The sequence below is a fragment of the Triticum urartu genome, chromosome 4A (genome assembly GCF_056163025.1).
Source record: "Triticum urartu cultivar PI428250 chromosome 4A, HENAU_Tu73, whole genome shotgun sequence".
In the NCBI taxonomy this organism is placed as follows: Eukaryota; Viridiplantae; Streptophyta; class Magnoliopsida; order Poales; family Poaceae; genus Triticum; species Triticum urartu.
The window spans coordinates 602,776,743-602,800,598 of NC_141876.1; the positions used below are offsets into that span (position 1 = coordinate 602,776,743).

General features: G+C 43.2%; 2 protein-coding genes across 4 annotated transcripts; both read left to right on the forward strand.

Moving 5' to 3' along the window:
• Window positions 1-9,864: 9,864 nt before the first annotated feature.
• On the forward strand, window positions 9,865-16,972 carry LOC125553159 (uncharacterized). Of its 3 annotated transcripts, none has more exons than XM_048716941.2 (7): window positions 9,865-10,158; window positions 11,201-11,523; window positions 12,033-12,154; window positions 12,488-12,581; window positions 13,481-13,807; window positions 15,463-15,800; window positions 16,436-16,972. In XM_048716941.2, the coding sequence occupies exons 2-7, from the start codon at window positions 11,370-11,372 to the stop codon at window positions 16,652-16,654; spliced, it is 1,254 nt and encodes a 417-aa protein (XP_048572898.1). In that variant the 5' UTR covers window positions 9,865-10,158; window positions 11,201-11,369; the 3' UTR covers window positions 16,655-16,972. The 3 variants fall into 3 exon arrangements, with proteins under 3 accessions (XP_048572898.1, XP_048572899.1, XP_048572900.1); XM_048716942.2 differs by having other exon boundaries at window positions 11,284-11,523; XM_048716943.2 differs by lacking the exon at window positions 9,865-10,158 and adding an exon at window positions 11,182-11,200 and having other exon boundaries at window positions 11,284-11,523.
• A 462-nt stretch (window positions 16,973-17,434) lies between these two features.
• On the forward strand, window positions 17,435-23,818 carry LOC125553158 (uncharacterized). Its single transcript, XM_087519181.1, has 6 exons — window positions 17,435-18,406; window positions 18,487-18,678; window positions 19,292-19,447; window positions 19,549-19,691; window positions 20,134-23,189; window positions 23,311-23,818. Exons 5-6 carry the CDS (start codon window positions 21,394-21,396, stop codon window positions 23,312-23,314), a joined length of 1,800 nt encoding a protein of 599 aa, XP_087375307.1. The 5' UTR covers window positions 17,435-18,406; window positions 18,487-18,678; window positions 19,292-19,447; window positions 19,549-19,691; window positions 20,134-21,393; the 3' UTR covers window positions 23,315-23,818.
• The last annotated feature ends 38 nt before the right edge of the window (window positions 23,819-23,856 follow it).

The following is a 23,856-nucleotide window of genomic DNA, read 5'->3' on the forward strand; positions in this document are numbered from 1 at the left end:
GCAAGATTTGACACTAATCCGGACGATTCTAAATCGCAAACCGGATACGTGTTTACATTAAACGGTGGAGCTGTCAGTTGGTGCAGTTCTAAACAAAGCGTCGTAGCGGGATCTACATGTGAAGCGGAGTACATAGCTGCTTCGGAAGCAGCGAACGAAGGAGTCTGGATGAAGGAGTTCATATCCGATCTAGGTGTCATACCTAATGCATCGGGTCCAATGAAAATCTTTTGTGACAATACTGGTGCAATTGCCTTGGCAAAGGAATCCAGATTTCACAAAAGGACCAAACACATCAAGAGACGCTTCAACTCCATCCGGGATCTAGTCCAGGTGGGAGACATAGAGATTTGCAAGATACATACGGACCTGAATGTTGCAGACCCGTTGACTAAGCCTCTTCCACGAGCAAAACATAATCAGCACCAAGGCTCCATGGGTGTTAGAATCATTACAGTATAATCTAGATTATTGACTCTAGTGCAAGTGGGAGACTGAAGGAAATATGACCTAGAGGCAATAATAAAGTTATTATTTATTTCCTTATAATCATGATAAATGTTTATTATTAATGCTAGAATTGTATTAACCGGAAACATAATACATGTGTGAATACATAGACAAACAAAGTGTCACTAGTATGCCTCTACTTGACTAGCTCGTTAATCAAAGATGGTTATGTTTCCTGACCATGAACAATGAGTTGTTATTTGATTAACGAGGTCACATCATTAGTTGAATGATCTGATTGACATGACCCATTCCATTAGCTTAGCACCCGATCGTTTAGTATGTTACTATTGCTTTCTTCATGACTTATACATGTTCCTATGACTATGATATTATGCAACTCCCGTTTGCCGGAGGAACACTTTGGGTGCTACCAAACGTCACAACGTAACTGGGTGATTATAAAGGAGCATTACAGGTGTCTCCAAAGGTATATGTTGGGTTGGCATATTTCGAGATTAGGATTTGTCACTCCGATTGTCGGAGAGGTATCTCTGGGCCCTCTCAGTAATACACATCACATAAGCCTTGCAAGCATTACAACTAATATGTTAGTTGTGAGATGATGTATTACGGAACGAGTAAAGAGACTTGCCGGTAACGAGATTGAACTAGGTATTGGATACCGACGATCGAATCTCGGGCAAGTAACATACCGATGACAAAGGGAACAACGTATGTTGTTATGCGGTCTAACCGACAAAGATCTTCGTAGAATATGTAGGAGCCAATATGGGCATCCAGGTCCCGCTATTGGTTATTGACTGGAGACATGTCTCGGTCATGTCTACATTGTTCTCGAACCCGTAGGGTCCGCACGCTTAAGGTTACGATGACAGTTATATTATGAGTTTATGCATTTTGATGTACCGAAGGTTGTTCGGAGTCCCGGATGTGATCACGGACATGACGAGGAGTCTCGAAATGGTCGAGACATAAAGATTGATATATTGGAAGCCTATGTTTGGATACCAGAAGTGTTCCGGGTGAAATCGGGATTTTACCGGAGTACCGGGAGGTTACCGGAACCCCCCGGGAGACATATGGGCCTTAATGGGCCTTAGTGGAAAGGTGAAAGGGCTGCCCATAAGGGCTACGTGCCTCCCCCCTTCCCATAGTCCTATTAGGACTAGGAGAGGTGGCCGGCCACCCCTCTCTCTCGTTCCCCCTTGGGAATCCTAGTTGGAATAGGATTGGGGGGGAGTCCTACTCCCGGAAGGAGTAGGACTCCTCCTGCGCCCTCCTCCTAGGCCGGCGCCCCCCTCCCCCTTGGATCCTTTATATACTGAGGCAGAGGCACCCTAGAAACACACAAGTTGATCCACGTGATCTATTCCTTAGCCGTGTGCGGTGCCCCCTGCCACCATATTCCTCGATAATACTGTAGCGGAGTTTAGGCGAAGCCCTGCTGTTGTAGTTCATCAAGATCGTCACCACGCCTTTGTGCTGACGGAACTCTTCCCCGACACTTTGCTGGATCGGAGTCCGGGGATCATCATCGAGCTGAACGTGTGCTCGAACTCGGAGGTGCCGTAGTTTCGGTGCTTGATCGGTTGGATCGTGAAGACGTACGACTACTTCCTCTACGTCGTGTCAGCGCTTCCGCAGTCGGTCTGCGTTGGGTACGTAGACAACACTCTCCCCTCTCGTTGCTATGCATCACCATGATCTTGCGTGTGCGTAGGAATTTTTTTGAAATTACTACGTTCCCCAACACTGGCGCCGGGAACTCTTTCGGGTTCCCTTGTCCTTCTTCTTGGTCTTCTCCGACACCTTGTATGGAGCCAGAGTCAGCATCTCCGTCAGGAGAGCATCCGCGGTGTCTTCGGGCAGAGGGGCCGGACAGTCGATCTTCTTCGATGCCCCCACCCAGTCCTGTCAAAGGCATGGGAGCTCAGACCCCGCGCGTGGTTAAGCTATGTGAAGTAAAAATCCTACACGATGTACAACACTTACCGGATTCGTAGGGCGCTTCGCGCTTAGCCCGCGGTCCTCGGTAAGAGAGGGAGGGACCTCGGCACCCTTGAACAGCACCCTCCAGACGTCCTTGTGTGTCGTGTCGAAGAGCTCGCTCAGAGTCTGGTGCTGGGCCAGGTCGAACTCCCACAAGTTGAAATCATGTTGTTGACACGGGAGGATCCGGCGGAAGAGCATGACCTGGACTATGTTGACAAGCTTGAGCTTCTTGCTTGCCATATTCCGGATACATTTCTGGAGTTCGTCCAGCTCCACCGATGAACCCCAGGATAGGCCCTTCTCTTTCCAGGAGGTGAGCCGCGTGGGGATTTCGGATCGAAACTCGGGGGTCGCCACCCAGTTGGTGTCGCGCGACTCGGTGATGTAGAACCACGCTGATTGCCACCCCTTTATGGTCTCCACGAAGGAGCCTTCAAGCCATATAACATTGGGCATCTTGCCCACCATGGCTCCGACGCATTCTGCTTGTTGGCCTCCCACCACCTTCAGCTTGATATTGAAGGTCTTCAGCCACAGGCCGAAGTGGGGCCGGATGCGGAGGAAAGCCTCACACACGATGATGAACGCCGAAATGTTGAGGATGAAGTTCGGGGCTAGATCATGAAAGTCCAGCCCGTAGTAGAACATAAGACCACGGACGAATGGATGGAGGGGAAACCCCAGTCCGCGAAGGAAGTGGTGGAGGAAAACTACCCTCTCGTGAGGTTCCGGGGTAGGAACAATCTGCCCCGCAGCGGGCAACCGATGCGCGATATTCGCGGCTAAGTATCCGGCTCCGCGCAGCTTCTTGATGTGTCCCTCCGTAACGGAGGAAGCCATCCATTTGCCTCCCGCTCCGGACATGTTTGGAGAAGGTTGAGGGGAAGGATGTGGACTTGGGCGTTGGAGCTCGAGTGCGCAAGAATGGATGAGCAAGGAGGAAGAAGGCGTGGGTAGAGAAAGGTTAAACCTTATCCCCTTATAAGGGCGTCCGAAACTATGCGCCCCCACTAGCCTGGTAAAACTCGCTTATCCCCCAAGCGCCGTAATTGATAGCGCGGTTGGGTTACCCACGCTCGTATTGATGAGAATCCCATAATAAGGGGGACACGATCTCTGCTTTGACAAGACGTGTCAAGAAACTGCCTCGCGTTATGTGCGGGGCTAGTTAAAAGAAACGGTTCGAATAATCACCGGGCCACGACATGATGTCATGTTGCCGAAACATGTCAGCAGATTAGATTTGTGGAAATATTATTCTCTCTACGGTGGTATGTGGAACTTATTTTGCAGGGTCGGACACTATCCTTGTATTCAAATTCTTCCGTGGTGTATTCGGAGGAGGAACCCGCCTTGCAATGCCAAAGACAACACTGCGCGCCAGACTCATCGTCATTGAAGCCTGGTTTAGGGGCTACTATGGGAGTCCTGGATTAGGGGGTCTCCGGACAGTCGGACTATATCCTTTGGCCGAACTGTTGGACTATGAAGATACAAGATTGAAGACTTCGTCTCGTGTCTGGATGGGACTCTACTTGGCGTGGAAGGCAAGCTAGGCAATACAGATATGTATATCTCCTCCTTTGTAACCGACCTTGTGTAACCCTAGCCCCCTCCGTTGTCTATATAAACCGGAGGGTTTTAGTCCGTAGGACGACATACAATCACAATCATACCATAGGCTAGCTTCTAGGGTTTAGCCTCTCCAATCTCGTGGTAGATCAACTCTTGTAATACTCATATCATCAAGAATAAATCAAGCAGGACGTAGGGTTTTACCTCCATCAAGAGGGCCCGAACCTGGGTAAAACATCGTGTCCCATGCCTCCTGTTACCATCCGCCTTAGACGCACAGTTCGGGACCCCCTACCCGAGATCCGCCGATTTTGAAACCGACACCCATGATGAAAAACCTCCAAGGGAACTAAGAAGAAGGGTGACAAAACTTAGATCCTTGATTTATGCCTAGCTAAGGGCGTAAAACTAGCGCTTGTTGGGAGGCAACCCAATGAATAAAATTTATTTCTGGTTTTTGCTTCCTATTTTTGAGTGTTAGCACAATTATGCTACTATTATGATTGTGTTTTTATGTTTTAATTAGTGTTTGTGCCAAGTAAAGCCTTTAGGATCTTCTTGGGTGCTAGTTGTTTGATCTTGCTGAAAAACAGAAACCTTTGCGCTCGCGAAAATAATTTTCATTTTTTACCAGAGAGCGATAAAATACCCATTCCACTTGCAGTAGATCAATATACAATTTTCTCAGGTCTTCCTAAATTTTCAGAATTTTTGGAGTTACATAAGTATTCGAAATAGTCAGATTGCTACAGACTGTTCTTTTTTGATAGATTCTGTTTTCTTTGCGTTGTGTGCTTATTTTGATGACTCTATGGTTTTCTTTGATGAGTTTTTGCCATAGAAAAGTTGGAATACAGTACATATAATGCAAGAACAAAATATGAATTGGTTTGATACAACACTTATAGTAGTGATTTACTTTCTTATACTAACGAATCTCACGAAGGTTTGTTGAGTTTTGTGTGATTAAAGTTTTCAAGTCTTGGGTTATCTTACGATGGATGAAGGAATAAGGAGTAGAAGAGCCCAAGCTTGGGGATGCCCTGGCATCCCAAGCTATTATCCAAAAATGAGCAACCAACTAAGCTTGGGGATGCCCCCGAGTGGCACCCCCTCTTTATTCTAACGACCATCGGTATTTTACTCGAAGCTATGTTTTTATTCATCACATACTATGTGTTTTGCTTGGAGTGTCTTGTATGATATGAATCTTTTCTTGTTTTATTTTGTGTTTTAAGTCTTGATCCCTTACTGGACACACCTATTTGAGAGAGCCAAAATTATGTCATGACTTGTTAGAATTGCTCTCTTTGCTTCACTTAAATCTTTTATGAGCTATGGACTTGCTCTAGTGCTCCACTTATATCTTTTTGAGCACGGTGTGCTTAGTATTTTTGAAGAAATGCTCTCTACTTCACTTAGATTTATTTGAGAGTTAGTAATTTTTTTAAGAAATTCTCTTTTGCTTCACTTAAATTATTTTGAGAGAAAGAAATATTATGCTCATGATCGTCACTTATATTTGTTTGAGCTTATGAAAAGCAACATATGAAAATTAGTACCAAAGTGATAGATATCCAAGAAGGATATAATAAAAAAAATTCATGAAGATCATTGGACAAAATAAACTTGATTCTTAGTAATAGTTTTGAGATATGATGATGTGATATGTGAGTCATCTTGATGAGTAATTATGCTTTAGTAAGAATATTGGTGTTAAGGTTTGTGATTCCCTATGCAAGCACGGAAGTCAATAGTCATGCAATGAAATTATATCCTACTTATGGTGCATTATTCGGTGTTAATTATGCTTAATGCTTGCGTATGAGATCATCTGTTTCTTGGTTGGTCACTTCTTAATCTTTTGCTAGCCTTCATTTTGCACTAAGTATGATCTCTACTTGTGCATCCAAAAACCTTTAAACTAGTTTTGCCACATGAGCCCACTACATCAACCTATATGCGGTATTCTTTTGCTGTTTTAAGCAAATTTGCATGTGTCATCTCTAATTTTCAAAATAAACTTCTCTTTTGTGTGTTCGTTTCGCTCGCGGAGCGGTGAGGGATGGCTAATATTTTCCATGCTACATATGTTATTCTTAAGATGTGTGTTTATTCACTTGTCATTGCACAAGAGTAAGGCAAAGGTGTTAGGGATGCCCAGTCACGAAATGAAAAATGAATTTAGTTTATGTTGTCAAATAATAAATTCTTTGGAAAGTGTTGGTATGGAGGGCAACCATGGATACGGCTAGCCATGGAAAATGAAAGTATGGTTGAAAAAAGGAATAAACTTTATTTTCTGTTTGGGAACCGCCTATGATATATCTAAGCATGGAAAGTATTGAGAACTCTAAGTCGTTTTCGTTGGTGGGATGGATACACCTCCCAAAATGTTTTTATCTCTAAGTTTTTCGCTTTGAGCTCTGGCACCTCTACAAATCCCTACTTCCCTTTGTGAAGGGCCTTTCTTTTACTTTATGCAATTTTTATTTTTGAATTTGAGTCTCCATCTTCTCTTATAAAAGCACCAACTAGGAGGCAATATGATCGTACTCGAGTATTGGGTGTAGCTAATATGCGAGTGTGTTTCATGAATGGATCAATGATTGAGCATGATGGGCTAGGGATAACTTATTTTAGCGTTGCTATTTTGAAAGACATGGTTGCTTGTTGATATGCTTGATTATTTAAATTATCATGTCAAAACTAGACTATTGCTTTGAACAATATAAAAGTCCAAATCCAAATGTTCATGCTGTAAAGAAAAGAATATGATATGACATGTTAGGCAGCATTCCATGTCAAAAATTCTATTTTTATCACTTACCTACTCAAGGACGAGTAGGAGTTAAGCTTGGGGATGCTGATACGTCTCTAACGTATCTATAATTTTTGATTATTTCATGTTGTTATATTATCAATCTTGGATGTTTTATGATCATTTTATAGTCATTTTATATCATTGTTTTGGTACTAACCTATTGACATAGTGCCAAGTGCCAGTTGTTATTTTTTCCATATTTTTTACATCGCAAAAAATCAATACCAAACAGAGTCCAAACGCAACAAAATTTTACGAAGATTTTTTTGAATCAGAAGGAACATAATGGGCCCTGGCTGCGCCTAGGGGGTTGCTCTGAGGAGAGCACAACCCACCAGGGCGCACCAGGAGGCCCAGGCGTGCCCTGGTGGGTTGTGCCCACCTCGGGTGCCCCCCGGACCGCCTTTTTGCTCTATAAATACCCCAATATTCCAGAAACCTTAGGGGAGTCGACGAAATATTGATCCAGCCGCCGCAGGGTCCAGAACCACCAGATCCAATCTAGACACCATCTCGGATGGGGTTCACCACCTTCATTGGTGCCTCTCCGATGATGTGTGAGTAGTTCTTTGTAGACCTTCGGATCCGTAGTTAGTAGCTAGATGGCTTCCTCCCTCTCTTGATTCTCAATACAATGGTCTCTTGGAGATCCATATGTTGTAACTCTTTTGCGGTGTGTTTGTTGGGATCCGATGAACTTTGAGTTTATGATCAGATCTATCTTTTTATATCCACTAGTCAATGTGTACGTGCAATGCATGTTTATTTTGGAAGTATATTAAATGCATGCGAATATTAAGTAGGATATTATCTGCGTATTATAATGTGATTAACGCTATTTCGAATGAAATTAACCGCACATTAATTTGGAAGTATATTAAGTGCATGCGGATATTAAGTATGATATTATTTATTTGTGTGTTATTATGTGATTATCATTATATTTGGCATGAAATTAACTGCACGCTAAACGTGTTGAGCGCTCGGCATTGAAGCAGACTAGGTCGTTGGATTGACATAATTTGATGGCCGAGATTAATTGGATCTGTCCCTTTGGGCCTTTTTATATTGGTATAGATGAAAGTATTTGAGTTTCTTTGGTCTCTTTTATGCATGATTGCTTATAGTCTCGTATTTCTTTTCCGGTATTTAGGTTTTGTTTGACCAACTTGATTTATTTATCTTGCAACGAGAAGAGGTGCTTTGTAGTGTGTTCGATCTTACGGTACTTGATCTTACGGTACTTGATCCCAGTGACAGAAGGGGAATCAACACGTATGTATCGTTACTACTAAGGATAAAACGATGCGGTCTATCTCTACATAGATAGATGTTGTCTACATCATGACACCATTCGTATTGCATTACTTCGTTTCTTCATGAACTTAATACACTAGATGCATGCTGGATAGCGGTCGATGTGTGGAGTAATAGTAATAGATGCAGGCAGGAGTCGGTCTACTAATTTTGTACGTGATGTCTATGTAATGATCATTGTCTAGATATCGTCATGAGTATTCAAAGTTCTATCAATTGCCCAACAGTAATTTGTTCACCCACTGTTTGCTATTTTTCTCGAGAAAATCCACCAGTGAAACCTACGGCCCCCGGGTCTCTTTCTCATATATTTGCCTTTGCGATCTATTTTTCCTTTGCATTTATTTTCAGATCTATTAAACCAAAAACCCAAAAATACCTTGCCGTAATTTATTCTTATTTATTTTATTTGGCGTTCGATCTATCAATCTACTACAAATTTACCCCACGTCTGTTTGCCTACCTTGAGGCGCTGTACCCCGGAAGGGATTGACAACCCCTTTAACACGTTGGGTTGGGAGAAGTTGTTATTTATGTGCAGGTGCTATTTACGTTGTATTGCTTGGTTCTCCTACTGGTTCGATAACCTTGGTTTCATATCTGAGGGAAATACCTACTGCCGCTGTGCTACATCATCCCTTCCTCTTTGGGGAAATACCGACATAGCTTCAAGCGACATCAGGTCCAATTAACCCGAGACGCCCAAAAAAGCCACCAGAGCAGCGGCCCAGGGCGGGACGTGATCGTTGATAGCGAGTGATTTATAACGATTCGCAGCAAATCTAACAGGCAAAAATGCTCAAAATCGATGATTCGATGAATATAAATGCTAATGGACGTATCACTGTGCAACTGAACCGGACGAGGCAATCGAGGCGACCCCGCGCCGTCGCCCGGCGAGGCCCTGTCCGAACCTAGTGCAGTCGCCATGGGATCCGTAACTCCGACTTTACTCACGACCCAGGTCGGCCGTCCATAGGAAGAGCCGCCACGCGAGGGGAAGGGTGGGAGGCGAACGATGGCTTCACCACGTACTGGAGGCTGCAACGGGCTCATTCGGTCCAATTAACCCGAGACGCCCAAAAAAGCCACCAGAGCAGCGGCCCAGGACGGGATGCGATCGTTGATAGCGAGTGATTTGTAATGATTCACAGCAAATCCGACGGCCAAAAATGCTCAAAATCAATGATCCAACGGATATAAATGCTAATGGTTTGAGAGGGCTAGAAAAGTGCTCAGTTATAATGTATCTGAATTACGTGTATGATATTTTATGTTCTACTCCCTTCATCTCAGTTTACTAGGCTTGCACGTGTATCTAGATCGTCAATTTAACTTATATAAAATAAATTGTTTAACATAAAAAATTTATATCATTAGGAAAAAGAATATCTAAAGTTTCTAATGATATATTTTTTATAATGTATGCATGTTAGTAAGTTGGTCAAATTAACGACTAAACTGAGATGGAGGGAGTACAGCGTAACATGCATGAGTATTTTATAAACAATTCGAAGTTCCGTAGTTTCACCACGCACTGTTGGTTTGAATTTGAATTTTCCATAGAAAAGCACTCCGTTTTCCAGAAACGCACCCCGGTTTTGGAAGTAATTACCTAGGACTGCCACCGCGTGCCCCCCAAACCCCCGGCCGCCCGCAGCCGCAGGGTTCTCCTCCTCATCACTCCCCCGAAGCGTTGCGCTGCGGCTAGCCTCTCTCTCTCTCTCCCCCTCTCCCCCGTGCGCGACAAGCGGCTAGGGTTTCGCCCTCCCACCCCCGCTCCGCCGTCGCCGTCCTTGCCTCCCGCCTCCCGCATACCATCCCCGCCGCCGTTCCTCGCCCCTCCGCCGACCGCGTCCTCTGCCGCCGGCCACTTCCACCGAGCTCCCGCGCCAGCAGATCGACGCCGCCGGGCCCGTCCGCCCCGACTTGCCGCCGCCCAGCTCGTCCCCGGCCTCCAGCTCGCCTCCGCCCAGGTTAGACCTCCCTCTCCAACTCGCCGCCGACTAACTTCCGTATAATATTCAGCTCGGAGCAAGTGACCCGTAGATTGGTCCCCCACAGATAGGAGGCCCTCGGCGGGCGCCTGGCTGGGATTTGCCCCGTTCGATTCCGAGTAGTGCGGTAGCGGTTCTGCCGAAGCAATGCTCTGACTCTCTAGCTGCTAATTGCCCTTCCTGACAAACAAAGCGTGTGCAATTTGTGACGACCAATGATTTATAATTGTATTTAGGGTATGCGGTTTCAAATTCGAATTGTTGGATGATTAGGGATGTTCGAATTTACTCCAAATAGAAGAATGGCAGGAAGGGGTGGGGCTAACCCCTATTTTGGTAAAGGAAGGAGTGCCTGGAGCGTTGGAATATTTTAAATTGATAAGCACCTGTGTTTCCTGGAATGTAGACTCCAGGAATTTTGCGTCTCTTAGACTAAACTTCTTGTTTCCGTAAGATTAGCGCATTGGCACACAGACTTGCTGAATTTGAATACTGTCATTGTAATCAACTTTATGTAGCAAAAACGTGTGCAGTTTGTGACAGCCAATGATTTCTGGTTATAATTAGGGCATGCGGTTTCAAAATCGAATTGCTGGATGATTAGGGATGTTCGAATTTACTCCAAATAGAAGAATGACAGAAAGGAGTGGGGCTAACCCCTATTTTGGTAAAGGAAGGAGTGCCTGGAGCGTTGGAATATTTTAAATTGATAAGCACCTGTGTTTCCTGGAATGCAGACTCCAGGAATTTTGCGTCTCTGAGACTAAACTTCTTGTTTCTGTAAGATTAGCGCATTGGCACACAGACTTGCTGAATTTGAATACTGTCATTGTAATCAACTTTATGTTGCAAATTTAACAGTCTCTGTTATGTTACCCTGCAACACCCTCATTGCTGTCATGTTACCCTGCAAAGTCCTCTCATTTTAGTCCCGACGTCTCTTCATAGTGATTTGACCTACAGAGATTTGAGCTGGGCTTTACCCTTCTGGTAGCTGATTCTCTTCATCAATTTTCATCAGGTCTGTACTCTGAGAGTTACTTTCATTTGCGTTGAAAGCTCTGCGGGTCACTTTGACGGGGTTTGTGCAATTACCCTGAACAGACTTGGCAGAAGTGTGCTTGTGAGGTATTGTGTTTCTCTTCTCGTATACGAGCCAACTGTGGGCAAGAAGTCTTCTTGATTGAGGGATGCCGACAAGAAAAAAAGGACCTGCAAGAAATGCAACTGTTGAGCATGTTAATACGAAAACTAGTAGACAACCTGGAAGATCCACTCAGTCGGCAGCTCCTGATAAGAAAGTCAATGATCTAATTACTTCTTCCTCCAAAAAGCAGAAACCTGGTAAAGTTCCCCCACCTTGCACCCCCCCCCCCCCTCTTACTGTTCTGTGTTATGGTGCAACTTCATCTCCAGTACAGTATCCTACATGACATTAGTTGATAGAAAATTGGACAGAGGGGCAAAGATAAAATATAATTTATGGTCACTATCCAACTTGTCATATACTGCCATTTGTCAGTTCTCTTGTTGTCCCAACTATTTTTTTTATGTATAAGTATCTTTGACACACCACCTTATGCACAGTAATTCATTTTAGTGAAGCAAGATTTATCTCTTCCTTTCTTGAGCATGAAAAAAGATAATATACCCCTTAGCAAGCTAACTTCTTTGTTGAACCTGATGACTTCACTTGACTTCTGGCAAAGGTTTTTTCTGGGACTATTCCTTCAATTGGCTGGAGTTGGTTTGGGAGAATGTAATATTATGAACTTTTAGGAAGTTGGCTACCTGTTATCTACTAGAGCTGTCTTAGTTTTGTACTAACATTGCTCTAATTGTTGACTCCGCAGCCGAAGACCCTCTGAAGAAGAACCAAGTTCTCAGCGGCGGAAGAAAATTAACATCTCTATGTGATTCTGATACTGAAAATGGAGTTGCTGATGTGCCAAGTAGTAGTATGCTTGATCACAAGGTACGGCTCATTCTGGTTTAAGTGAGTTATATATACGAGGCTTTGTCTACCGTTGTTATCGTGCAGTGCAGTACAGCAAAGATGATGAAATGAGCTGAAAACTGAATACTGTCTCTTTTAAGCATTCTTTTTCTGCACAGCAACATTTTGGGATGTGAACACAAAATATGTAGGTCCTTGATAAGCTATACCTGAGATATGTGTATGCCGTAGGTCTATTTTTCTCATCTGCAAGATTACAACTATGAACCTCATTGTGCAGCAATCAATTAATTCTGTCTCTGTTCTTTACTTTACATTCCTATACATCTATTTGGTCTTCCTTTTCGCCAGCTGTCTCATGGAAGTGATGATGAACCATGTGAGAACATATTTTCTCAACCATTCCACCATCATAATGAAGATGGCAGTGATGGCTTGAGCAAAGGTACACACAGTTAGAACATTGAGATTCCCTCTAAACGATGCTGTTTGAATATTTTGCAATCTTATGATGTATCAGTGTGCTACATTAATGCATAAGCCGTTAGTATCTACTCCCTCTGTTCCTAAATATAAGTCTTTTTAGAGATTTCTATATGAACTACGTACGGATGTATATAGACGTATTTTAGAGTGTAGATTCACTCATTTTGCTCTGTATGTAGTCCATATTGGAATCTCTAAAAAGACTTATATTTGGGAGTGGAGGGAGTAGTAACTTGGCTGGTATGGCTTCTTATTTTCCTCGATGTCTTGCGTATCTATAAGGTATATATGCCCATAGCACCACATCCTTTTCCTGATTTATAAATGTAAAGGTCAAGATGTACTTAGATCTGTCCCATAGTCAATGTAACCTCACCTTTGTAAAATATTTGATTTATATTAATATTATTGAGCTCTTTTTTGAAGCAGATATGTGATTTCTGACAATCCTTTATGAGTCATAACAAGTGAAAGTTTCGAAGTCACTGCATTTGCTTTGCCTTTCCCTGACTAATCTAGACTGCATGGCGCAATGCAATTTTTCTCTCTTACTTGTTTTATTGTATGGCTGAAGTGGTATTTTAAGATGGTAGAAAAAAATTAAAGTACTCCCTCCGATCCATATTAATTGTCGCAGGATTGTACTAAATCTGTGACAATTAATATGGAGAGGAGGGAGTATGTAAATTAGTTATTTTTTATTTGCATCCTGTACTGTGAAAAATGTGATTATGCCAACACAACACCGTGTAGTTCATGTACATTAGCAATTTTCAGATCTGGGTTATGAATTTTCACATCCATGCATATAATCAATAATAAGTACTCCTTTGTAAGTGGTTGACACTCTTATTGCAGTTCCTGTGCAATCAACATGTGGTAATACGAAGCGCGCAGACGATGAGTACAGTGAATTGGGTAGTCTTTCTCCCGAAGTGTCTGCTATATATCTTGCAATGCAGCACTCTAAGCTGGAGTGTATTGATGAACAAAGTCAAGATTCTATCTCAACAGATGGTGGGTGCGCTGATCCTGATGAGACTGAGGAGCTTGATGAGTTTGACCCTTATACCTTCATAAAGGATTTGCCTGAGTTATCCATGGTTGTACCCAAGTTTCGACCCGTTCTTCTTCCAAAGCAAACTCGGAGCTGCCCTCGAACCACCCTTGTCCTTGATCTGGATGGTAAGATGATTGGATTTTTTTTGAAACTATGTCATTTTTTATAGCAAATTCGGAAACTATATGACCTAATGTGTTATTTGCAAAACTATGAGCCTGTCGGCCTCTTTTAGGCCGAAGATCAACTTTTTGGTCAGCACTAGGCCGAAGTAGACTCTTCGGTCTCCTAATGGCCGAAGACAGGCATAGCTGGGCGGAAGTGTTGTTTTCGGCTTTGCTCTGGCTGAAGACCACTCTTCGGTCATCTTTTGGCCGAAGAGCGCCTGGCCGGCAATCGATGCATGCGTAGCGTACATATGATGCTAGACTGATGCATCGAAGGGCTGATCGTGCATGTGGTTCATGCGTGGCTAATGCATGCATCAGGACCGAGATAGCAATGCATGCATCAGGACTTGGTGCATACGTACTAGCACACACGCATGGCGCCAACGTGCGCACATGTATTGGCGGAGAAGTAATGGCTGAAATACCAGTACAATATACGTACCTGATATAGTCCAGCCGGCAAGCACGCGTATGTATACAAATATGTGCACACAACCAGCCAGCCGGCGAGCAGCCCACGTACTAAACACATGCATCGGCATAGAATCTCGGTGCAGCTAACGTGTGTGCACACGTTCAGGTCGTCTGTGCCGTACGCCGGAGTGCGCAGCAGTGTGCTTATGAGCTCTTCGGCCAAAAGATGACCGAAGAGTGGTCTTCGGCCCGAGCAAGCCGAAAACAGCTCTTCGGCCCAGCTGCGCTCATCTTCGGCCATTAGGAGACCGAAAAGCCTATTTCGGCCTAGTGCTGACCGAAAAGTTGGTCTTCGGCCTAAAAAAGGCCAACGGGGTCATAGTTTTACAAATAACACTTTAGGTCATATAGTTTCCGAATTTGCTATAAAAAAGATCATAGTTTCAAAAAAAAATCGAATATTTTTATCTCTGATATATGCTCTTGAGTATTGACGAAATATCTTGGTGGAATAACTATTTTAAAGATGTTTCTTCTGTGAATAATGAAGTAAATGTTACCACTTCTCTACATTACCCCCTCTTTTCCTGTTATGAGCCATTCAAGTCGTTAAAGCAATGATTAATATGATCAATATCTTTAGTACTCCCTCCGCCTCAAAATTCTTGTCTTAGATTCGTCTAGATACGGATGTATCTAATACTAAAACGTTACTTGATACATCCGTATTTAGACAAATTTAAGACAAGAATTTTGAGACGGAGGGAGTACAAGAGAGAACATCAATTACATGCAGAATTATCCAGTTAAGGCAAGGGTGCCAAATGAAACAATTGTGGTAAATTTGTCAGAGGTAGTAGAACGAATAGTAATGGCAGATGAAAAAAAGTGAACATGATTTCACATGTTTGTTAGTCTTATGGGTACTGCAACATGATCATCATTATTTATGTACTATGTTCATTATTTATTTGTTTATGTACTATTCACATAACTATGAACTTGTTACTTAATGTTAGCCAAGTGGGATTTTGTGGCTGTGCACCAATCTCTGGTCTTTTTGGTTACGTCTTTCTACTTGTTCTATCAAATGGAATTATATTTGGTGTTAGTTCTTATTTGTAACCATGGTGTTTTACGTTCATTATGTATTCAGTGTTAACCTAACCTGAAGCTATTTCCATAATGTCATGCAGAGACACTGGTGCATTCTACTCTTGAGCCGTGTGAAGATTCTGATTTCACTTTCCCAGTTCATTTTAATCTCAGAGATCACACAATCTATGTACGGTGCCGTCCATATCTGAAAGATTTCCTGGAGAGAGTAGCCAGCATGTTTGAGATAATCATCTTCACAGCTAGTCAAAGTATCTATGCAGAACAACTACTTAATGTTCTTGATCCCAAAAGAAGGTTGTTCCGTCATCGAGTTTATCGTGAGTCTTGTGTCTATGTGGAGGGCAACTATTTAAAGGATCTATCTGTTCTTGGGCGTGACTTGTCTCGTGTTGTCATAGTTGACAATTCTCCGCAGGTATTTGTTAAACCATACACGTTAGTTATTCATGGATTAGTTCTTTCTCCTGTTCGAATTTTTCTGGAATGCTATTGGAGCCAATCTAGTCTTAATGATTTTATTAGCACTGGTCTTCATTACAGCTATTTTTTTTACTATAAACAGTAGGGTAAAAACCCCACTGCTACAGCTCAATTTTATCCTGGTTTATGGTCATGATGTTTGGGTCTGACTCTTCTTGGTTGTTCCGAAATAGCAACATGAATGATCTATCCGTAAAACCTATCTTACTGGCTAGTGCCTTAACTAGTTTCCTTCAGTTTTGAACCTTTCACCTTACTATTACTTGTGAAGCATTTTCAGTTGGAATATAACCTTCCACTTTACTTTTTCACTGGGATTGATTGCCCCAGGAAGAAACTTGATCATCCCTTTGCTGAGCAGCGTTCCTGTTGTGGCTCCTCAGTAGTAAGCAGCAGTATCATGGGTGTAGTTAATTCCTCCTTGCTGTGCAATGAGATTCTCATAAGTTACTATTTCTTCATTCTGTTTTTCTGTAGCAACGAGTTTCCCCTTTATTCTCTGCTAGTACTACAAACACACATGTAAGCAGATGAAGCAAGAGGTCTTTTATGATATATTCTTGCTTTCAGGCCTTTGGGTTCCAACTAGACAACGGCATACCGATCGAGAGCTGGTTCGATGACCCAAACGACAAGGAGCTGCTAGCACTGCTGCCATTCTTGGAAAGTCTGGTTGGGGTGGAAGATGTCCGGCCATTCATCGCAACTAAGTTCAACCTCCGCCAGAAGGTGGCCAGCGCGACTTCCCTCGCGATGCACTTCTTTCCTAATGCGGAGCGTGCCAACTGAAGCGCTCCGACAGAAAACAAAAACAGGCAATCAAGTGCTCGTAAGGATATCTGAAATTCAGAATCCTTTGTTGTCGTGGTACAATCATGTGTCATTTAATTTCGAACCGCCAGACAGACGGATGTATAATTTGGGCTGTTGTATGTTTCTAAACACCGCTAATCTTTAGGGAACCTTGTACAAGCAGTAGCCAGGACCCAGAAGGGTTGTCAGTCAGTGACCATGTTGCGCGATGGATGCGCAGAACTGCCCAGCATTGTAATGGGTCAGCAGACATTTGTCGGAACTTGTTGTGCTCACTAAAGTTGTGTTGCAGCATGTAGTTTCCAAGTAGAGTACACAAGTCAGTGAGGATTATAGCTGCCAATTGAGCATTTTAGCTTTTACTCCCTCCGTTCCAAATTAGTTCAAATTTGAACTAAAACCACGATGAGTAATTTGGAATGGAGGGAGTATATCCCTGGTGGTAATATAGCTTTCGTCTGCCGTGCTTGAATCTGTGCATTTTAAAACCGAACAAAAAAAACATGCCGAGAAAAACCAAAGCGAGTATTTTTTTTTTGGTTCATGGTTTACAGTATGGCATATATATAGAAATCTATATAAAGACCATACAACGGTCAGGTTTCTTGGGTATAAAATCGATTTTGTTCTCTTTTTTATTTCTTGGTGATTTCGATTTTAATTCTTTTTTTTGAGCGGTGATTTCGATTTTTATTCGAAAATTTCCGGTTGAACCGAAATTATCGGCTGGAGGAAAGCCCGGCCCGGCCCACTGTAAACCGTTGCTGGTGCTGTTGTACAGTCCACCAGCCCACCACACGCTCACAGAGAGCACCACGGTCGGCGGCGCGGTAGGCCCTCGCTCCTCCGCCGCCGCTCCACCGAACTCGCCGCCTCCCCTCCCTCCGGCGCCGGCGACCTGCCTGCAGCTGCAGGTGAGAATAAAATTTTGTCTTCTCACTCTGTTGTATGAGATTCAGATTCCTGAGAAGCCTAACACCGGCAGTGGCAAGAAAGGTGAAGAACCATGCGCCCTCCAGAGCAACCATTACTTCTGCTTGTGTTTTGCTAGTAAAAATTGTGTCGTGCGGAACCGCAGATCGCATAGCAGCCACTGCCAGTTGTTCTGTCAGTTTGTTTGCCTCTAGTGTTTTACTAGCTCTACGAGTAGTAGTACACACCGCATTAGTGATCAAACCAAAGTATTTGATACTGTATAAACCGAAATCCCGTATTTACTGAACGCACACATTCATGTGCTGTATCTTCATCTGTCTAGCTATGCTTTCTTTTCTTTCCTTTTCTTCTGTACGGGTGACCCTAAAGATGTAGCGGATATAGTCTCCAATGCCCAACTGTCAAACACACTGCAACTTGCAAAATAATCTCTCTGCATCCATGCCCGGAGAAGTGAAAGCAGAGTACAGTGCTTGAAAGAACAAAAGGAAAAGCCCACAAAACAGATCAGGAATGAGTGACATTATCTGCAACTGCAAGCAAGGAACAAGTCCTTTGCGAAAACACGAAAGCAAAGTGGGGAAAAACGAAAAGCTCATACCATCACCACAGCACCCAGCTGCCAGAACATATGCTAATTGCCCCATCTTGCACTACACTCTGTTCCCGAGCTCTTCCACCAACTACACGCAAGCAAAAACTTCTTTCATCTCTAGCAGGGCAGATGATTGGGTGATATATCTTCACGATTGTACTAAGTACGGCTGCATCTTGTACACACATTAGACATATGTAAGTTTGATTCCTCATAGGTTTTTGCAGTGTCAGATCCAGAAGTTTAAGCATCTCATCAGCTTTTGTTATTTTTGCAGCGAGGGCACAAATCTGCAGCCGATGGGTTAGATATCTTTCTCATGGATTTCTTATACTGCTGTGGTGCTAGTTTTGATTTGAGGAAGATGATCGAGTCATCTGCATCTGGGACAACAGATTTTTTTGAGTTAACTTTATTTTTATGTGCAACTCTTCTTCACTTGTTGAATGATCTGCCTGCGGTTCCAGAGGTATTATTACAATCTCCCGTATAAGAAAAGTTGATGTTTTAGACATGATTCACATACGAAGAACCTGTTTTTTTTTAATTATTCTTTCCATACTAACTCAGCAACTCACCTATTCTGGGTAATACTTTCTACAATTTGCTTTAACGTCAGCTTTTTTTATACTGGAGGAAGTACGTGTCTTTTTTTCTGTGTTTGATCTGCCTCGCAGATTAAGAGGTGTTACAATCTCAGCCAGATCTGTCTTTTTTTTTGACAAACAACCAGATTAGGAAATCTTCATAATTCAAATCCAAAATTCCAGTTTTCTTTCTGGCGTTTGTATAGCTGTTCCCCTGAATATCTAGAAATATAGAGCTTGAAGTAGATTTAAAAAATATTATGGAAAAAGAAATATGCATAAACAATGCACCTTTTTGTGATTTCTTTGTTGCAACGGTGTATATGTAATCACAGTTTTTTTAAATCTCTTGGTGTGTATACATGCTTAAAGGAGGAAGAGACAAACCCTGCTCTAAAGAAAGGCCACAAAAATCTGCGATGTGGGATGATGCCAAAAGCTCCCACCATCATCATACACCTGATTATCGACTGATATCACTGCTCGATCTTGCAGTTCATTCTGTTGTTCCCGAGCCCCGCCACCATGTAAGAAGAACAAGTGGGTTTATTTTTCCATTTCGAGTGATATTTCTTCACCTGGGACTGGATTTCTTTAGGACAACTTCTCCTTTCTCCGCAAGTCTTCTTGGCTCCTTCACTTGATATCTAGGTACTACAATTGCATCTCGTATGCACATATACAAGCTTGTTTTGTCATATGTATTTCCGTGACGCCACATCGTGAATCTGACGAGCATCTAACTTTTGTAGGCAGTGAAGAAATTAAACCGGGGCCAATAGGTTACAAGCACACAGTCATGGTTTTCTTCTGCTGAGGGTAATTATTGGTTTTGCTGTGGAGCTTCAAAATGGCTGCTAAACGACCTGAACGTACTCTGAAAGGCCATACTCTGGTTGGTACCTCTTCTCCTTAATAAACTCATGATATTTTTGTTAGATTACGAACCCTTCCAAACTTGTGTATTTGGAGCGTGACTACCTCTCCCCGCGGTTACCGCACTCTTGCAATCTCGTTCCTTGAGCAATGATGTTCAGGTGCGGAGAGCTGCCTAGTGCTTCAACAATTTTGGACTGCTGCGGCCCATGAGATACTATTACTAGCAATGGTTATATGTATGTAATGAGAAAGCATATATGAACTGATTATTTTTCTTCATTAATATATTAGTTCCACAATAGCTAAACTTCTAAACTAGGCACATGTCTACACTGACCTGATAATCAAGATTGCAACAAGAGACATTTGTTGTTTTAGTTTATTAATTTAGGAAAATAGCTAGTGTCAATATGTCTACTCATTTGGCAGTCGTATCTAACAGTCGTTAATTACTGCAGGTTGTAAAGGATTTCGATGACACCGTCAAGCAACTCATTGATTTTCTGCATCATGGTGATGATGCTGCAGAAGGCAGAATAAAAGCATTCTTATTTCATGGCTGGTACGGTGAGGGTCTGGGAGCATCCGCCGTTCTTAGAGCTACAGCAGAACACCTCAAATCCAAAAGAAGCAATCCAGACATGACACTGCAATTTGGTAAAGTTGTCCACGTAGACTGCTCTCTGTGGAAAAATAGAAGGATGATGCAGCGGGAAATAGCAGCAGAACTGAACCTTGGGCATTTAATGCCTATTTTTGATAAGCAAGATGAGGATGATGATTTCAGAGGAGTAGAGGATAGTTCTAGAGCAGAGCTAACAAGCATAGCAAGTGAGATCTATGAATCTCTAATCAATGAAAAATTTCTATTAATTCTTCATTATGGGGGAGATGCAGGTATTGATCTGGCAGAGTTAGGCGTTCCTGTATTTGGACCTTTTGGTAAAGCCAAGCTTTTATGGACCAACCATGGAAGATTTCAGCTCTCACAGAAACAACAGAAGTTGTTGTCATCCAGTTTCCTTGATATAAACATGCTTTTCATTACCATGGACCACATCTATATCGGGCAACAACTACGTTGTTTATTGCACAAAGAAGCTGTTGAGGTGGTTAGTTACACCGGAATGGATGACATCAACCCAGCAACTGTTGTGGATTGCTTCTTGTACTCACTGTTGCTGATAGGACAAGCACGTGGAGACACTGTTGACTATGGCTGGGCTACCCATGCTTGCAACTACTGGATATGTGACGGAATCCTTCAAAAGGACAGAGCTTGGGAGGTTGGCAATGCATTATATGGAGTGATAGGGCAATTGCACCATTCTTCAGATGCAATAGAAACTCTATTATATTGGTTGGACCAACAAATAAAATCCTACCAAGGCTGGAAGTCAATTGCATCAAACCAACAAGGAGCACAAAGTATCTCTGCTGTTCCTGTTGATGCATCATCCTATTTCTTAACATTTAAGGGAGATGATCTGCTAGAACTACCGAATGATTTGTTTCAAGTAGCCAACAACCTCCGTGTGCTAAAACTCTGCAAGTGCAGTTTTGATTTTGCATTCCCTCCTTTCCAATCCTGCCACAACCTAAGGTTCCTTTGGCTTGACCATTGTGCAAACACTGTGAAGGAGCAAGGTGGGGGGACAAGTTTTCCAAACCTTATAGTGCTTGATCTGCGTTACACAGATTATGCCTTGCAGTAGCAGATGATTGAACGGATGACCAATCTAAGAGAGGTAAATACAAAAGGGGTCTCATGGAGGAATATAAGTCATGCATGGAAAACATTACAAAATGTTCACAAGCTCCGACTAACCGAATCTTCAGATGTGATCACGGCAAACAATTGCCCTTCCTTGGAAATGATCAATCTGGAGCTCCTTGACTTGTCCGGCAATACAGGTATGGCATCATTGCCTGCAATGTCATCAGCGGCAAGCCTGAAGATGCTTGTTCTTGATGGCTGTACCAACTTGGATACTGTTGCACTTGAAGGAGCTCTTCCACTGCTTGAGACTTTTAGCTTCGATGGTTATGGCCCAACAGAGAACTGGGCACATCCCATAAAATTGCTGAAAAAGGAATATCGGCCAACGTCTCGTGCAACTCCAATCAAAGAAGCCAAGGTGACAAAAATCTGCCTGGCTGGTTGTGGTCGGTTGCAGAGCATATTCCTACGTGCACTTGCCAATCTGGATGAGTTGGACCTCTCTGGTACAGCCATTAAAATACTTGACCTCAATGTCATGAATGTCCCAAAGCTTAGGAAGTTATTCTTGTTGGGCTGTCGGCAGCTTTGTTGCCTAGGTTGGCGTGAATATAACACGTTTGGATTGGAAGTGGTACATGTAGACACTCGGAGGAGGAAAAGATTAGCGGTCTGCTGTGCACAAGTGAGGGAGGATTTCTTTAGATTTGTAGCATGCATTACCATTACGGATGCAAGGATTCTTTCGCGATGCATGCATGAAATCTATTATGGTTGTTTATTACATAGAGCAGGCAAGTTGCACCTCCATATCTCTTCTACTGTTCATAGCCAAATCAACATGACCAAAAGTATAAAGGAGATTGGTCCTAGCCAAGAGGGTTTTGTTCCCACAAGGCGATCGTTACCTTATGAAGATAATATCCTTCTAAAGGATGTATCATGTTCATCCCTTGTGTGCGACCAGTGGCAGCTTCAACCACTCGATGTGCATATGGAGATTGGTGATGAAGGCCACAATTTGGAGACTATGGATAAGAACGATCCTTTCAGATGGTTTGTTAGGTCTCTTATTCAGTCATTGCATGTGCATGACAATTCCTCAATCGCGGCTATCCCTCCAAGGGGTCCACAAACTTGGCGTAGCCTAACATGGTGTCATGTTGAGAGATGCCCCAAGCTACGTTCACTCTTCTCTTGTCAGCCTAAAGCAGTCAACTTCACTGATTTAAGGACATTTTCCGCATATGATCTCCCAACGGCCTACTGCATCTGGGATAAAACCAATCCTGAAGACCCTGATGATTGCATATACCTACGGAGTGCCTTCACAGCCCTACATTCCATATACCTACACAATTGCCCCAGGCTGGTATTTGCCCTCCCAGTTTCCTTCACCTTGCCAAGCCTGGAGACCATCCAGATTTCATACTGCAGAAACCTCCAATATGTTTTCCCGCTGGACAACAAGTACCCTCCAGAGATAGCTTCCGGAGTCACATTCAAGAATCTGAAGCACGTCAAGCTATACCACCTCCACAGGCTGGAGCGGATATGCGAGGCCAGACTGGCCGCGCCGGCACTGGAGATGATCAGCCTCAGGGACTGCTGGGGCCTGAGGCGGATACCGGCCGTCGCCGCGTGTCAAGGTCCTAAGCCAGTTGTGGACTGTGAGAAGGATTGGTGGGGCAGGCTCGAGTGGGACGGCCTGGAGGCCGGACACCACCCGTCACTCTTTGAAACGCTTCACTCAGCTTACTATAAGAAGAAGCTCCCAAGGGTCTCCGTTCTAAGGTTCGTCCCCCATGGGCTCTTCCTTACATGCACAGACACATATATAGACAGAGCATGCATCGGTCACAGAATTTGACGTGTAGTTAAGGTATCTATTTGACTTTTGTTCTTCAATTCGTAGGTGATCTGTGCACTCCTCTACGATGCAATCAAGGAAGGCGAGCTTAAATGTTTCTGTGTTGCAAGTGTGGTGTGTGCATGTGCAAGTTACGTACGTGTGGTACGTTGCTATGCACGAAGGATAAATGGTGTGCTTTCAGTCAACAAGCTACCTGATGCGAGTATGCTTGGATTTGGTTTGATTGGATTGGATTGTTGTGTGATGCGCTTTGTGTGCTGGGGCTTTCTCCAGCTTGGTGTGGAGTTCACAAGGAGCTGGTTTATTTGTGATGATTGGCGATTCGCTTGTAATAAGATTGAGGTTGTGCGGGTGTGTGTGCGCATCAATCTAGTGTGCCGTGCCGTGTGATTTTACCGATGAACCATAAATTCATCTTGTATTTGATCATATATGAACAACGTATTATTGTGATGAGTTGAACGTGGTTTGCATTGCAGTTGAGCTTGTATCCTGGGAATTGAACAGTGAGATTCAGCAAATGTAGTATGCATTCCCTTAATACAGTTGCTTGGAGTGAGATTTGTTGTGCTCATCTGCAAGAGGATT